Genomic DNA, 18369 nt, shown 5'->3' on the forward strand with positions numbered 1-18369 from the left:
TGTTAGAGAATGAAAATGGAAGTATACTACAATGACTGAGAGGGAATGAGAATTAAAAAAGGGTGTGCATCAAATAGCAAATAAGAATTGATGTATAATAAATACAATCTTTCTTTGCTCTCAACAGCCCCTGCAACAGTTTGAGTGGTACGGAGCCCCTAAGGGATATCATATCAAGTACCGGCCTGTGGGATGTGAGTGCAGCTTTTCAGAGGCATTTGTGTATGACATCACTGCTAACTCACACCAGTTGGTGGATTTGCAGGAATACACTCAGTATGAAGTTACAATGGTTGCTTCTAATGACATCGGTGAATCATCTCCTGCTCCCATGGCTGTAGAGAGAACAAGAGAGTCTGGTAAGTAAATGATAATGTGTTCGCAAAAATTAGCTGCAATTATCAGCTGATTTGCATGGCTTCTAATGTGCATCTAATTCTATTATAAATTTTTTTATCAACTGATAATTATTATTGGTAATTATTTAAGTTTTTATGATTTCTGTTTTCGCAAACTATTTGATTATGCTTTGCCCATGATTTTTCCTGTCATTCCTATTTTGAAAACTGCAGTGGATCTTCCTTCTAATGACAACATTTATTGTATTATAAAAAGCTTTTGTCAGGAGAATGAGGTACTTGAAGGGTATGTAATATGTAAATTACTGCATGATCTATATTTGCTCATTAGTGAGTTCCACATAGTGGTCTCTCTCTCTCTCTCTCTCTCTCTCTCTCTCTCTCTCTCTCTCTCTCTCTCTCTCTCTCTCTCTCTCTCTCTCTCTCTCTCTCTCTCTCTCTCTCTCTCTCTCTCTCTCTCTCTCAACTTTCAGGACTTTTAAGACTGCACCTTGTACAACTAAATGTTAAATCTAAGTAATGAAACATTGATAGTTATAACTATTGCACCATTATTTATTCACTGCTGAATTTTAGGATTTACCTCACACAAAAATAAGATTTTCCACAGCCTGAGTACATGTAATGGTACCATGATTTATACTACTATACACCTAACACTCCATTGTCGTGCCTTTCCATTATTGCGTTTAGGTGTTATCGTGCACTTATGAAAATCTGCAAAATTTAGTTTTAGCACATCTGGAAAGTCGTTATTGCGCACCCGTAGTAGTAGTAGTAGTAGTAGTAGTACTACCCATATCCCAACCACACACTGACGAATGTTTAAATAGAGGGAGGTGGAGGAGGAAGATGATGATCATGAGGAGGAGGAGGAGCCAGCAGCCAATCATCGCTGTGTATTCATGTCATGTGATTTGAATAGGGGAACTGATTGGTTCCAATCACTCTGCTCACCACCACAACCACCACCACCACCACCACCCATCAGTCTCACACGTGGTATTCTATTGTTCAGAGCTAGTTTTCATTAATTTCAGATTGTCAAATGTTAATAAGCTACTCCAGTATTAATGGTTGTAAATTTAGGGTAACAGGAATATTTTTAGGAACATTTTTGGGTTGAGGCATCAATTTATTTATTTCCTATTTATTCTTCACTTCCGTTATCGTGTTTTCTGCTATTGTGCGTTTTTTTAGGCACCAATTTCGCACGATAATGGAGGGTTAGGTGTACTATAACTTGTATGAAATAATAGATGAGTAAATCAATATACAGGCAACCCCCACTTAACGAAGGGGTTATGTTCCTAAAAAAAAACCTTCGTTAAGCAAATTTTCGTTAAGCGAACCAATTATAACAAGTTTAACCCCTGACTTGAGCTTCCATTGAGAGTAAACAAAGTGAGAGTGCATCATAGTACAATAAAAGGTTTAATGAAAGTAAAAATTATGGAGTTAAACATTTAAGCAGTTTAATTTAAGACTAAGTCATTATAATGTACAATAATGTATGTATGTAAGTAACTTTATAATGTTGATGATCTTAAATTTATGAAGGGAGGGAGAGTGGAGTGGGAAATACGCTAGCTGGCAACCTGTGGAATGTAAACAAAGGGCGCATCATTGTACTGCATACAAAACTTATGTACCACATTTCCACAAGGCTTTCCATTTTATCCATTGCAGAGTCACGAGTTCAGGTGGTTCTTTTAGCTTGCAAGGAAGATATGATCTAACCAGCCTTCTTAATAGAGTCTGCTGACTTGAAAATGGTAGACAGTAGATGGAGTCAAGCCATGGTGGCAAGCAATGCTATTAGTTTTCTCGCCTCTCTCATGTCTGTGAATAATATCCAGCTTTACTTTGAGAGTAAGAGACTTCATGGTCTTCTTAGCAATGCTAGGCGACATTGCAGGGCGTTTTGGTGGCATGTTGAATGAGGGAAGACTAGCTGCTGCTGATGCTGTTATTGTTTTGAACTAGGGGAGTGAGTGGTGCGCGTGTTGTCCATGAGAGGCGCTGTTGGCTTGTGTGATACAGCAGGGGCTTTCAAACTTGGAAAAAATTACCTGGATAAAATTTCGTTAAAGCGAGTTTGGTGTTCGTTAAACAAGCAAATGGTAGTAAAAGGAAACCTTCGTTGTAGCGAAATTTCATTGTGTGAACCTTCGTTAAGCGGGGGTTGCCTGTAATTGAAAAAAAATATCATCGTACAGAAAATGATTGCCATAAATTCCTTACACTATAGATAAATCAAATATTATAGGAAAATCCTTTAGAAACATGAAGCTTCTTTGTAATAAGACTGAGAAACATTTATCACTTACTTAAAACTCTGAATGATTTATTTCAGAGGCACTGTATAAAAGGATTATGTGGCATTTATCAGAGCTGTCTGCTGATGTAGTGCCTAGAATAGCAAAAAACTAGTTCCAGATATTTTCAACCGTTATGATGATCATTGTACTTTTTTCCTTACAATCACCAGAGCAATGATATTTGAATGTTTGTTATATATTGTAACATTTCAAGTGAGGAAGTAATAATGATATGTAAAGTAATGTCAGGGAAATTTAGGCCTTGAATAATATTTCATTTTCATTGACAGTTCCAAGTGCTGGGCCAGATGGTGTCAGTGCCAATGCCACATCATCAACTACCGTTGTTGTTCGCTGGAAAGAAGTACCGAGTATTCACCAAAATGGGATCATAGAAGGCTACAAAATTGTGTATGTTGGTATGTATGCACTTGGCTTGGTCGATGTGTATTGTATGTTGGTATATTTTTAGTTAATTCCTTTTATGAGCCAGAAGGCATCTATGTGGAAAGATGATTTTCTCCTCCTTGTAACTCTGTTCCAATTAGTCATCTATAGTGATTTGGGAATATTGTGGCAATATTCTTCTACTCTAGCAACAGTGTGCAGTCAGGCTGTCTCCTAACTACAAGGAGAATGTTGGAAGTATATATCAGGCAATTTTTTTAAATATTGATTGTATAATGCCAATGTTCTCCCATGATTATCACTTCAATAAGAGCTGAAATTTTTCATAATTATATATCTATTACAGGTAAGAATGCAAAGCCACAGGAGAAAGTAATACCCAACAACAATACTTTTTCTGCAACAATTACTCAACTAAGGAAATATTATCAGTACACCATACAAGTGCTGGCCTACACAAGACTTGGAGATGGGGCACTCTCCTCTCCGCCATTGCTGCTGCAGACACATGAAGATGGTGAGTCAGTCAATCCACTTTGTGAAATGGCTGTATGGTCATGAACTGCACTTCTGGAGACTTTTTTTTTTTTTTTTTTTTTTTTTTTTTTTTTTTATTATATATTATATATTAAATTTTCAAAATAACTTGACATGAGTTACACATAACCATGTCCTGGGTCAAGGGATGAAAACATGTAAACAAGGAGTCTGATAAAATGCTGGAAATTCCTTATCTAGATTTCTGAAATGCAAAATTATAGAGTGATGGCATCACATATTCACATTTATGATAGTTTGACACAAAAACAGTGAAGTAATAATATAGTTTATATTAAAGTATGATGTTATGAGATGATGCTGATGATGCCTTTTTCTTTTTTTTTTTTAGTCTTATAAGTAGTAGGTGTGTATTTACCTAGTTGTATTATACGGAGTTCAGTGGGGCTCATAGTGTCCTGTCTCCATATCTCCATTTATCTCATTTTTCTCTAGAGTTATGCTTATTGTTTGCTGTAACAACTTCATTATTCAATGCATTTCACTTTTCCACCATTCTGTGTGGAAAACTGTATTTTCCAATATCCTTTACACACTGCCTCATCTTGATCTTTTCATGTCCTCTTGTCCTTCCATCTTCAGTCAACAACATCACATCTTCTTTGTCAATCCTTTCAATGCCATTGACTATCTTGTACATTGTTATTAGGTCCCCACGTTCTCTTCTATCTTGTAGGATTGGCAGTCCCATATCCTTCAGTCGTTCTTCATATGTTAGGTCCTTTAATTCCGGCACCATCTTTGTAGCAATCTTCTGTAATCCTTTTTAGAGCTCAGAGACCACGCCACTGCTGCATATTCCAGCTCTGGACGTATCATGCTTTTTATGAATTTTTTCATCATATCTTTGTCTATGTATTGAAATGCCACTCTTATATTAGTCAACATTTTATATGATATTCCAAATATCTTGCTTATTTATTTTTCGGGGCTCAGATTTTTCTGTATGATCACTCCCAGATCTTTTTCCTCTTTAGTCTTCATTATTTGTTCCTCTCCCATCAAATAGTTCCATACTGGTCTTCTCTTACTCTTTCCTAGTTCCATTATGTGACATTTCTTGGCATTAAACTCCAATTTCCACTTCCTGCTCCACTCATAGATCTTGTTTGTATCTTCCTGCAATAGCAGACAGTCCTCTCTGGTTTTGATAACTCTTAGCAACTTTGCATCATCAGTGAATAAATTTATATAACTGTTTACCCCAATGTGAATGTCATTTACATAAATCTGAAACATAATGGGGCTAACACTGATCTTTGTTGCACTCTGCTTGTTACTTTACCCGAAGATGAATATGTATCTCTGATCACAGTTCTCATTTCCCTATCCTTCAAATAATCTCTTGTCCATTCTAGCAAAGTTCCTTGCAATCCTCCTGTGCTCTCTAGTTTCCTAAGTAGTCTTCCATGAGGGACTTTATCAAAAGCCTTTTTAATATCCAGGTATATTGTGTCAACCCATCCATCTCTGTTTTCAAGTCCTGTAATAACTTGAGTAGAAGCTTAATAAGTTTGATATACATGACCTCCCTGTCCTGAATCCAAATTGTCTGTTCAATATGACTTGCTCCTCTTCTAGAAATTTAACCCATTTTTCTTTGATAATTATTTCACATAACTTCCCTAAGACACTTGTAAGTGACACTGGTCTGTAATTTAGTGGTTCAGTTGCCTTTCCTCCTTTAAATATCAGAATTACATTGGCTCTCTTCCATTCTAGTGGAACTTTCCCTTCATTTATTGAACTTGTAATTATTTCCCAAATTGGATCCAGTAGTTGCTCTTTACATTCTTTTAACACCCAGCCTGATACACCATCTGGCCCCATTGCTTTTCTGACATCCAACTTATCCAATAATCTTCCAATATCCTCTTTGTGCACTGCGATCTCCTGTAATCCTTGGCAATGCAATATCCTACTAGGTTCTGTGAAATCTTCTTCTGCAGTGAATACCATTTTAAAGCTCTCATTCATTATTTCACACATTTTCTCCTCTGTTTAGTATGTCTTCCCTTCGTTAATTATTTTTTCAATTGTTTCCTTGTTCTTTGTTTTGCCATTTATTAACTTGTAGAAAAGTTTGGGTTCATCTTTGCTTTTTTTCACTGCATCTTTCTCAAAGTTTCTTTCTTCCTCCTTCATTACTCTAATATATTCATTTCTCACATCCTTGTACTGCCATCTGTTATAATCATTTCTCCGTTTTATGAGTTTTTTCCACGCTTTATCTTGTGCCTTTTTTGCCTGTATGCATCTAGCATTGTACCAAGCATGTATTTTTTTCTGAACTCTGTAAACAAGTACAAATTTTTTTTACTTCTTCATTATATTTCTGTAAGAATGTCATATTTCCCTTGTACTGTATTTCTGTACATAATATTTGTCTACTCAATATCAGCAATATAGATCCTTAATTTTTCAAAATCTGCTCTTGCATAATTTAATCTCTCTCCTTTGTAATCATCTCTGTAACTTATCTCATCTTCCTCCTGAATTTGCATCTCTAATGTCACATGATTACCTCTCCCCATTGGACTAAGTTATTGTATGATTGAACAGAACTCTGGTTTCTTTGTGAAAACTAGGTCAAGCAACGATGGTTCTTTTTCCCCCCTGTACCTTGTTGACTCCTCCACCCACTGGTCCATTGTATTAACCATAGTCAACTGTAACACTTTCTCACTCCACTGCCCAGCATTATCCATTACTTCCATCTCTCTCCAGTTTATTTTTTTACAGTTAAAGTCTTCAACTAAGAGTATTCTTCTATATCTTCTTATCATGTTATCCAGACACTTTATCACCTCCCTTTGCATATCTTTATGCTCTTCTGATCCCCATGTATTAGTCTTTGGAGGAACATATGTAACTATAATTTTTCTTTTCTTCAAATCTTCTGTTCTGATTGTTATTCCCATTACTTCCACTTTGTTCTCACCATATTGCACATCCTCCACACATATATTATCACAAACCATTGTTAGCATTCCTCCTCCCCCTTTATCCTTCCTGTCCCTCCTCTAGGCATTATATCCCCCCCTCTTTAAAGTTGACATAGATCTCTTTTTTCAGCTTTATTTCAACAATGCACATTACATCCTGCTTTTTTTTTTTTCTTTCAAATAATCCCAAATTTCCAATATGTTTGATAACAACCCATCTATGTTAGTATAAGTCACTCTTTATTTATTTAGTCTCATATCCAGAACCTTCCAGTAAAAATTCTTCTTCTCTATCTCTGTCCTTTTCTCATGTTTTTTTTTTGCTTAGCTTAACTTCTTAGCACTTTCTCCTTTTCCCTTTCCTCTAAGTTCATATCTCTTTTTATCCATATTTCCTTGTGATCAACATCATCAGACAGCTTCCCTTTTCTAGCCATAATTTCCTCTACAGCAACTTATGTGTGTGTGTGTGTATTTACCTAGTTGTATTTACCTAGTTGTAGTTTTACAGGGCCTGGGCTTTATGCTCGTGTGGCCCCGTCTCCATATCTACACTTATCCAATTTTTCTTTAAAACTATGTACACTCTTTGCTGACACCACTTCCTCACTCAAACTGTTCCAAGTCTCAACACATCTTTGTGGGAAACTAAATTTCTTAACATCTCTCAGACATCTTCCCTTCCTCAGTTTCTTACTATACAATCTTGTGCTTCTAATGTCATATTCTTCTCTCAGGATTAGTTTTTCATTATCCACTTGATCCATTCCATTAATCAATTTATAAACTTGTATCAGATCCTCTCTCTCTTCTCTGTTCCAGGGTTGGTAGATCCATTGCTTTTAGTCTCTCCTCATATGTCATCCCTTTGAATTCTGGAACCATTCTTGTAGCCATTTTTTGTATTCTCTCCAATTTCCTTATGTGTTTCTTTTTATGGGGGGTCCACACAACTCCTGCATATTCCAATCTAGGTCTTATTTTAGTACTTATCAATTTCTTCATCATTTCTTTGTCCATACAGTGAAATGCTAATCCAATATTCCTTAGCAAATTATACGTCTCTCTGAAAATTCTATCAATATGGCTTACCAGTTCATTGTTTTCTTCCATTGTCACTCCCAAGTCCTTTTCCTTTTTTTACTTTTTCTAGTTCTACTCCATCTCCCATCTTATAGATTCCCACTGGTCGTCTTTCACTTTTTCCCATTTCCATGACATGGCTTTTGTCCACATTGAATTCCATCTCCCATTTTTTACTCCATTTCCAGATCTTGTTTAAGTCTTCCTGTAGTATTTCACAATCCTCTTTTTGTTTAATGACTCTGCACAGTTTCGCATCGTCTGCAAACAGATTTATGTAGCTGTTCACTCCCTCTGGCATGTCGTTTATATATACGAGAAAAAGTATTGGCGCCAATACTGACCCCTGTGGCACTCCACTGTCAACTGCTCTCCACTTGGACTTCATATCTTTAACTATCGTCCTTATTTCTCTCCCCATCAAGTAATTTTTCAACCTTCTCAATGTGCTTCCTTTTAAGCCACCCTTCTCCTCTAACTTCCATAGTAATCTTTCATGTGACACTTTATCAAACACCTTTTTTAAATCTAAATAAATACAGTCAATCCATCCCTCTCTCTCTTGTACTTTATCAACTATTCTTGAGTAGAAACTCAATAAATTTGTTACACACAAATGTGTGTGTGTGTGTGTGTGTGTGTGTGTGTGTGTGTGTGTGTGTGTGTGTGTGTAATTCACCTCGGTCACCTGCTGGTCATCCAGCTAGTCTTCCCCATTACGGAGCGAGCTCAGAGCTCATAGACCGATCTTCGGGTAGGACTGAGACCACATCACACACAACACACACCGGGAAAGCGAGGTCACAACCCCTCGAGTTACATTCCGTACCTATTTACTGCTAGGTGAACATTAAGAGGCTTGCCCATTTGCCTCGCCGCTTACCGGGACTCGAACCCGGCCCTCTCGATTGTGAGTTGAGCGTGCTAACCACTACACTATGCATGTGTGTGTGTGTGTGTGTGTGTGTTTATTTACCTAGTTGTAGTTTTACAGGGCCTGGGCTTTACGCTTGTGTGACCCCATCTCCATATCTACACTTATCCAATTTTTCTGTGTGTTTGTATATATGCATTACAAATCTTGAAACAGTTCTGGTCAAGAAAGTTTTGGATAAGAGATTCTCTATTGTATATGTCCGTGAGAAAACAGTTTGAATTATAATTACTCCTAAAAAAAAAAAGTTTATGATAAAACAAAGTAACTGTTATTCATATTATTGTCAGCATTATTCTCATTCTCTTCAATTAAGTTTAAGTTTCTTTGCTTGAGGAACTTATCCTGTTTTTTTTTTTTTTTCCTCAGTTCCTGGGCCTCCATCAGCAATATCTTTCCCTGATGTGTCCTTCACCTATGCACGCATTATTTGGGATGTTCCTGAAGAACCCAATGGAGAAATAACTGCATACTCCATAGTGTACCACCTTGCTGACAGCACAGATGTTAACAACACCCATGAGTTTCCTCCAACAGAACGCACATTTAAGTAAGTTTACAAGAAGCTGAATTTTTACAATATGCAGTTGTCCCTTAATATTTGTGTAGGTATGATCATTGAGAATCCAAGGATACCTATTGGCTCAATAAAAATTATGAGGCAATGATGTGCTGTTCTCATTAACGTTTTCTTGATATATGAACAAAAATGTTTACAATTATTTTGCCTTTATTTCATGAAGGTTATAGTAGAAAATCACTTGAAGCTTATATATTTACATGCTTTCCTTCCAGAGCTGTGGAATTGAAACCTGAGAGCAACTACATGTTCCTTGTCAGTGCCCGCACACGGCTGGGCTATGGGCAATCAGTGCAAGCCCCAGTATACACCACTAACAACAGGGAACTTCCAGCACCTCCTTCCCGACCTTCCATATCACACTCACAGATAACCTCTACTTCAATTACCTTTTCCTGGAATCCTGGAAGAGATGGATTTGCCCCTATAAGGTAAATATGTTTGATGTCCCCACAAGATGCTTCGTTCTTGAAATATTCTATTTATTTGTTTTAAGATATGTAGATATGCTTGCAATCTGGCAGCAATGATGGATCAAATGCAAGAAGAAGAGGAACCAAGCATGACACAAAGAAGAGGGTTATGAGAGATGCAGTCTGTAAAAGATGGACTGAATGTTTTGAAGAATTGTTGAGTATAGAGGAGGAGAATGGAGCAATGACTATGGTATTTGGTGGAAGAAATAGTCACTGCATTAGGAGTTAAACAGTACACCAGTGAAAGAACAGGAAACATGAAAGGCTGCAAGGGAAATGAGGAAATGAAAAACTGGAAGTCTGGATGTTTTTTGTAGATAACTTGAAGAGTATTGGAAGCACTGTTAACCCCTTCACGCCGGATGTTAAAAAAGCCCGCCTGTATGATATACGGGTGGTAGTGCCCTTGCCGAGCGGCAAACTCGTGCAAGCTTGTCATACTTGTCGTCTTTGTGTATTATGCTGCTATTTTTTAGTCACTATATCGCCTTCAAAGAGGAAAGTGGACGCTTCTCTCGGAGAAAAGAGAGAGAGAGAGAGAGAGAGAGTGACATTTGCTAATATTTTAGACACAAGCGGGACGCATGTAGCTTATCTTTTGAGAGGAAGAGGGGGAAGGAGGGAAAGGAGAGGGAAATGAAGAGAGGAGAGAGAGAGAGAGAGATTAGAAAATTTGTTGTTTTTGTATTTGTGTGTGTGTGTGTGTGTGTGTGTGTGTGTGTGTGTTTTCACGAATGTTACAAGGCGGGACGCATGTAACTTATCTTTTGAGAGGGAGAGGGGGAGGGAGGAAATGGAGAGAAAGAGAGAGATGGGAACAGTCTATGTCATTGGGTAATTTTAGACACAAGGTGGGACGCATGTAGCTTATCTTTAGTGATTGGTGGAGACAAGGATGGTGGGAGGAGCACAAGGATTTCAATGACAGCATATGGCGTGTGTAGTTGGTATCCAACACACTATACGGGACAACTGAACTGAAGAAAGCTCAGAAAAGAAATATGACGTCTACGTAGGCGTCACCGTATATGCTACTGGGGCTTCATGACGCCTACATAGGCGTCACCGTATTGAAGTGGTTAAGCTTCCACCCATTAGTGGCACAGGCAATTTCATTTATAGTGGTACCCATATTAGGGTCCATATCACCACCCAAGGGCATCTTAGGAGTAACCACCTAGAACCTGGGTATCATGGTGACATGTAAGTAAATGGCAAAGTTTCAAGACCGTATTTGGTGGGATTAAATTTTTTTATTTATTTTTATTTTTTTTATTTTATTTTTTTATTTATTTATTTTTTTTTTTTTTACGTAGGGAAGAGGGCCAGCCAAGGGCAAAATAAAAAGAAAGTTAGAAAAAAAAGCCTACTTGAGCGCTGGCTCTCCAAAGAGTACAAAAAGTGCCAAAACCGTCAGCTAGAATTAGGGGAGCAAATGCCTTGATACCTCCCTCTTAAAAGAAGACAAGTTGTAGGAATTCGGAAATACAGATGCAGGGAGGGAGTTCCAGAGTTTACCAGTGAAAGGGATGAATGATTGAGCGTACTGGTTAACTCTTGCATTAGGGATATGGACAGAATAGGGATGAGAGGAAGAAGAAAGCCTTGTGCAGCGTGGCCGCAGGAGGAGGGGAGGCATGCAGTTAGCAAGATCAGTAGAACAGTGACCATGAAAATAGCGATAAAATATAGAAAGGGATGCAACATTTCGGCGGTGAGAAAGAGACTGAAGACAGTTAGTCAAAGGAGGGGAGTTGATGAGATGAAGAGCTTTCGATTCCACCCTATCAAGCAAAGCTGTGTGACTGGAACCCCCCCAAACATGCGAAGAGTACTCCATACAGGGACGGATAAGGCCCTTATACAGAGTAAGCAGTTGGAGGGGCGAGAAAAACTGTCGGAGACACCTCAGAACACCTAATTATCCACCACTTTATCCACCATGCCATCGCCTCCCTGCTGTAGAGAGCTTGAGGAATGGTGGGGATAGCATTACACTGTTGTTGTTAGGGTTGCTGACTGAGTGCCTTAATGATGATAAGGTGCCAGAACACTTGAAAAATTTTTGTGTACTTCCCTTGTGTAAAGGAAATATGAACAGATAGAAATGTTCTAACTATAACTCTCATCAGTTAGCTGAGTGTGGCAGGAAAGGTGTGTGGCAGGGCACTGATAAGGGTGATCAGAGATTGAATAGAAAATGTCTTCCAAGAGGAACAGGGAGGTTTTGAAAAGAGAAAAGGTTGTGTTGATAATGATGATCTTGTAATTATAAATTAAAATGGAAGGGTAAAGGAGGACTGAAGTATAGAAAATGTGTGAAGCTAAGGATCATAGGAAGAGTTACACACATTATGAAATTTGTTTGACAAATGTGAATCTTATTTTGTTACAATTTCAGATATTATACAGTGCAGTATACTGAAGGCAAGAATGGATGGCAGACCATTCAGGAAAAGATAGATTACTCAGGGAACAGTTATTTAGCAGAAAATCTCAAGCCTTTCACATCCTACAAATTCCGACTCCAGGCTACAAATGACATTGGGGCGAGCGGCTGGAGTGAGAGCAGTGAGGACGTCCGAACATTACCTGCAGCTCCCATTGAACCTCCTACTGATATAAAAGTAAAAATTTTTGTATTTCTAATAGTGATGTACAGGTAACTAGTGTAGCATAATAACCTTTCTCTACATACTTTAATGATAATATCTACTGTATTTCTTTGTTCATAAAGTAGTATTATGCTTCATGTATTAAGAGGTATAAATGTGGTGGTGTAGACTGATATATTTTGCTTTAATAGCTGTAAATGACCTAACAGGTAGATAACTCTATGTAATAACTTCCTTTTATCAGGTTATTCCCATCACAACAAAGAGTGTCCGCGTGGAATGGACACCTCTTTTTCCAGACTCATGGAGTGGGGATTCCCAAACAGGAGGCTACAGAATAAAGTATCGCCAAATGGCAGACATCCCGACTGCCTTTAGTTTACAGCAAAAAGAGTTAAAAGATACCTTATCCAGAGATGTTGTGCTTGAGGATCTTCAGGTACTGCTCCTTTCTCTTTCCTACTCTCTCTTTTAACAAGAAAGCATGTAATAAAAATTTACTGTGATAATTAGGCATTCATATTAGATATTTTTTTGAGTTGAAATTGCAGAATCACTGAAACTCAGTAATTTTGAAATCTTATTTAAAAGGAATAAGTAAAAGTACAATATTTCATACAAATCTTCAGTGGCACAGATTGTATTCTTGTTTTCTTTCCAGGTGGACAAAAATTATGAGGTATTGGTGGTGGCTTTTAATGCCCAGGGAGAGTCACCCCCTTCTGCACCCATAACAGTGTATGTGGGAGAAGCTGTGCCCACTGGCAACCCCAAAAACATCATAGCAGAGGCACTTTCTTCCACTGAAATCAAACTCTCATGGGAGGTAGGGAACATTTGTTTGATTACTTTACCATGTAAGATGTTTGTATGATTATTGAATTTCAGTGAACAATAAAGAGAGTGGAAATGTTGCTATTCATTTATAACTCACATTTTGACAACATTATGGTAGGTGTAGTCCAGTGACCCCCAGCCTTCGTAATTCTTTAGTTTTGTAAACAGTTTACCCTTTGAATGAAAGTTTCTTTATGGATTAAAGCAATATTTTCAGCATTAGATAGACAGCTTTAGGTCACTGATCTCCAAGGAGGTATTGGACACCTTTCCTAATTTATTTAAAGAGCAGCTTCTTGTTGGTGTTACCTGTAATATAATAGTATGTGAATATATGGGAAAGGTTTCAGGCTGTCACATTGCAGCAAGGATGGAGTAGCTGTTTTGTCAGGTAGGTGTTTGGCACACCTGATCCTTGAGCCATGTGGGTGATGATCTGTACTCTTTTTTCCCCATAAGAGACTTAAAGTTTAAGGTGTGAGGGTAGGCTTGCAAACATGATTTTTTTAATGCATTCAACACTGTTCTGAGTATCCTCCTTCAAGGAATGTATTAGCCTAGTATATCAATGGATGCATTAGTTTATGAAATTTTATTTCAACCACTTTATATGGGTTACATAAGAGCTGCTTGTGGTGGGCATAGAATGGAAAGTGAAAAAAATAAAAGTGTATATAACAGATTTATTATATCAAATAGCAATGAAGGAATGTAGTTTGGGAAAGCTGAGTAGCTTAAATTAAGGATCTTAAGTCAGTTTAGTGACAGAAAAAGTGAGATATCTAAAAGATAAGATTTCTACCTGTAAATAGGGTAATTGTTAAAAAAAATAGGATAATATACTGTGAGAAGAGAAGACAATTTCATAATGTGTGAAAGAGATAAGAGGAGAGTAAAAAGGGGAGCTCTCAGGAAAAGACATCCAATTATCTAGATAAATTTGTTTATTGTTTTTATATCTTTATTTGGTGACTTTCTGAAAATTGGTGTACATTTTTTCAGCCCCCAGAAGAAGAAGACAAAAATGGTGAATTACTTGGCTACAAAATATTCTATAGGAGTGACAAAGACCCAGAAGGATCTGATGAGATAGAAGTTGTTGGAGCTGCAACCACCAGTTATGAACTCCCTTACCTTGACATGTACACAAAATATGTCATCACTATGTTGTGCTTCAACCCTGCTGGTGATGGACCCAAATCACAGCCAGTGTTGGTACGCACCCGTCAGGATCTTCCTGGGCCAGTTGCTAAGCTGAGATTTTCGGATATTACTATGAACAGCCTCAAAGTGATATGGGATGAGCCACCAAGACCCAATGGAGTAATACAGGGATATCTTGTTACCTATGAGACAGCTCAACCTGATGAGAGTAAGTATTATCTTTCACTACATTCTTTACTTCTCTAGGACGTTATCATTTACGATAGTCCCTTTTATTTGAAGAATTAAGGCAAAAAGGGAAAGACAAGATTTATTTATAGGATTTTGTACATTATAGTAGTTGCCCAGTTTATTAAATTATTAGGTAATGCTGAGCCATGGTGGGATTTTAAATATGCAGCTGATTTTGATAGACAGGGCAGTAGGAAGCCAAGGCATATGTGTTTTCATGCTCCTATGATCTTTGTGTTTGTTTGGCAATCTAGTTAGATATAGATATTTTTACTTCATATTTATGGATTTAGATTTCAGCAAGCAAGTGAAGCAAAAGGTAACAACACCATATTTACTTGTAACATCTCTGGAGGAAGAAGTGACATACAAATTCAGCGTTCGAGCTCAAACTGTTGGTGATGGTCCAGAGGTAAGCTTACCTTGGAAACTCACACAGTATATATACTACAACATTTCTCTCTCTCTCTCTCTCTCTCTCTCTCTCTCTCTCTCTCTCTCTCTCTCTCTCTCTCTCTCTCTCTCTCTCTCTCTCTCTCTCTCTCTCTCTCTCTCTCTCTCTCTCTCTCTCTCTCTCTTACTCTGTAGTACCACTTCAAAGAGATCATTCTATAGCTTTTTTATTTATTGAAATTGAGAGATGCTTCAGTCACATAAAGAGTTCCAGCTCAAATCTACCAAAATTTTGTGTTGGCTTTTGAAATTACTGTACCAACTTATTCTAAAAAATACTTACCTAAGAGAAAGTAATGTATAGCAAGGAAAAAACAATGTATTGCAAGTCCATCTGTATAAAACTTGGAACATCATAAAGTAAAAGATTTTCTTCAACACTTATGATATAATTTGTCCTCAGGTGAAGGCCAATGTGACCACTGGCCCTCAAGAGGGCTCACCTGCACGTCCCAAGGACCTGAGCCTCACCAAGACAGTGTCCAGTGTCACTCTTCATTGGCGCAATAGCCACTCAGGAAAAGGACCAATTTTAGGTTATTATATTGAAGAAAGAAAAATTGGTAAGAAATTATTGTATTTAAACCTCAGTTGCCAATTGGGGATTGTGAGGATTATTGGTGCTTACTCTCTCTCTGTGCTAAGTATTAAAAGAAAAATTATAATGCAATGCACATTAATGTTCATTTGCTTCACATCACAAGCATGAGTACGTACATTAATGCCTGGTGTAAACCACTGTACTGCACTTTTCTGTAACATTTCATTCATTGTTTATCTCTTGAAGCTTCTTTGGAGAGTTTTGTTTTCATTAGTGGTATCTATTATTAGTTTCTCTTTGCAGTTTAAACTTTTAATGTATTACATACATTTGATTTTCTTTGCTTTGTAATTATTAATTTCTTTGCAGCTGCATTAATTAAACATTAATGAAACATAAATTTTGTTTATATGTGTACATACTTTATATTTTTATACCAGGTAATTATGATATACATTTTAGTTACCAATTATGTATTTTGAGACTTTGTAGACTTTTTGTTCATGTAAACCTTAAAACCATTTGATGTGCCTTGAGGCAACTCTTTTTTAATCTTGCATTATAAGTAAGGCTGTATTTGGTGGTGGTTTTCTAAGTTTATCTTTCTTTTTGTAAAATTACCCTCCTCGCCTGCCGAGAGCAGCCAGCTTTGAATGGCAGATGTGTAAGTATAGGAGGAGTGAAGTAGTGCTTGGTGTTTGCTTGATGGTGTTGCTTCAGCTGCATGGCTTTTCTAATATATCAGTGTCTGATATTTTTATTTTCTATGCTTACGCAATAATGATTAATTATGACATAAATGTTCTTCCACGAAAGCATAACTTTTCAAGATGTTCTTTTCTGTTAGAATACCTGTATGAATATTTCTAAATTAATGTGCCTGTTCCATAGAAATATGTACAGAGAAATATTTATCAAGCATAATAATTTCCTTGTAGAAATGTTACTAGAACAATCTTCAGTGCTAACGTACATAATGGAGGTACATCTCCCGTAGTTCCCAAAGTTGATCTTTACTACAGGCTAAATAGAATGACTGGCTAACCTGAGAGATTCAAGATTCAAGGCTGTACTTATGTGGTGGAGACTATTTAGTGTGTCTATTTTTAGGTTGTAGTTTTCATTTACTTGATTAATATTAAATATATACCTACTGACAGAAATCCCTGTCACTTCACAAAAGCGTTTTGCATATTTGTGCATTGTTAACTAACCCTTATATATATATATATATATATATATATATATATATATATATATATATATATATATATATATATATATATATATATACACACACACACTCGACCCTCGAAACAACGGACAAATGTGTGCACGACCCTGTCCGTAGATTGCAAAAGTCTGTTCTTTGCAAAAGTACGTAAAAAACTGTATAAAATATATAAAATATGTAAAATTTTCTTATTTTCGTATTAGTTCAAGCTTAGCAGCTACTGGAAGAACCTTTCGATTACGCTTCACTGGTTTACTAGGTTTAGGAGGCATTTTGGATAGGTTAAACACTCATGGGAAGGGTACAAATGCATAAAAGAGGAGTGGTAAGCACTGGACAATGTTTGCTGTTGATTGAAAACGCACGGACTGAAGATTAAACATGGCGGCCAACAGCTGATGACGCGACCAACCCACCACCTACCGGACAATAATTTGCCGGAAACGGACAATCTCACATTTTAATATTTGTCCATAGATTAAACCGGACTCCGGAATTTGTCCGTAGTTTCCGAAATCCGTTGATGGGAGGTCCGTTGTTTTGAGGGTCAGTATATATATATATATATATATATATATATATATATATATATATATATATATATATATATATATATATATATATATATATATATATATATATATATATATATATATATATATATATATATATATATATATATATATATATATATATATATATATATATATATATATATATATATATATATATATATATATATATATATATATATATATATATATATATATATATATATATATATATATATATATATATATATATATATATATATATATATATATATATATATATATATATATATATATATATATATATATATATATATATATATATATATATATATATATATATATATATATATATATATATATATATATATATATATATATATATATATATATATATATATATATATATATATATATATATATATATATATATATATATATATATATATATATATATATATATATATATATATATATATATATATATATATATATATATATATATATATATATATATATATATATATATATATATATATATATATATATATATATATATATATATAGGCAATCCTAAACAACGAAGGGTTACGTTCCTAAAAATCCTTCGTTAAGCGAATCTTTGTAAAGCGAACCAATTATAACAAGTTTGACTCCTGACTTGAACTTCCATTGAGAGTAAACAAAGTGAGAGTGCATCATAGTACAGTAAAAGGTTTAATGAAAGTAAAAATTATGAAGTTAAACATTTAAGCAGTTTAATTTAAGACTAAGTCATTATAATGTACACTAATGTATGTATGTAAGTAACTTTATAATGTTGATGATGTTAAATTTATGAAGGGAGGGAGAGTGGAGCAGGAAATACGCTAGATGGCAACCTGTGGAATGTAAACAAAGGGCGCATCATTGTACCGCATACAAAACTTATGTACCACATTTCCACAAGGCTTTCCATTTTATCCATTGCAGAGTCACGAGTTCAGGTGGTTCTTTTAGTTTGCAAGGAAGATACAGTCTCACCAGCCTTCTTGATAGAGTCTACTGACTTGAAAGTGGTAGACAGTAGATGGAGTCAA

At 36.1% G+C, this 18369-nt stretch overlaps 1 protein-coding gene across 13 annotated transcripts in view; it reads left to right on the plus strand.

Annotated features, from left to right (window-relative positions):
* Positions 1 to 18369, plus strand: part of LOC123520017 (protein sidekick-like) — a 243970-nt gene that overhangs the window by 208350 nt on the left and 17251 nt on the right. For 9 of the 13 annotated variants that reach the window (XM_045281814.1, XM_045281815.1, XM_045281817.1 and 6 more), the window contains 12 exons: positions 128 to 359; positions 2971 to 3099; positions 3435 to 3605; positions 8978 to 9158; positions 9404 to 9619; positions 12066 to 12291; positions 12524 to 12718; positions 12941 to 13105; positions 14119 to 14488; positions 14805 to 14923; positions 15368 to 15527; positions 16149 to 16169. In XM_045281814.1, coding sequence (XP_045137749.1) covers positions 128 to 359; positions 2971 to 3099; positions 3435 to 3605; positions 8978 to 9158; positions 9404 to 9619; positions 12066 to 12291; positions 12524 to 12718; positions 12941 to 13105; positions 14119 to 14488; positions 14805 to 14923; positions 15368 to 15527; positions 16149 to 16169 — 2185 coding nt within the window. The remainder of the gene's footprint in view (positions 1 to 127; positions 360 to 2970; positions 3100 to 3434; positions 3606 to 8977; positions 9159 to 9403; positions 9620 to 12065; positions 12292 to 12523; positions 12719 to 12940; positions 13106 to 14118; positions 14489 to 14804; positions 14924 to 15367; positions 15528 to 16148; positions 16170 to 18369) is intronic. The other 4 variants (XM_045281816.1, XM_045281821.1, XM_045281824.1 and 1 more) reach the window with 1 other exon arrangement.

The sequence above is a fragment of the Portunus trituberculatus genome, chromosome 46 (genome assembly GCF_017591435.1).
Source record: "Portunus trituberculatus isolate SZX2019 chromosome 46, ASM1759143v1, whole genome shotgun sequence".
NCBI classification, from domain to species: domain Eukaryota; kingdom Metazoa; phylum Arthropoda; class Malacostraca; order Decapoda; family Portunidae; genus Portunus; species Portunus trituberculatus.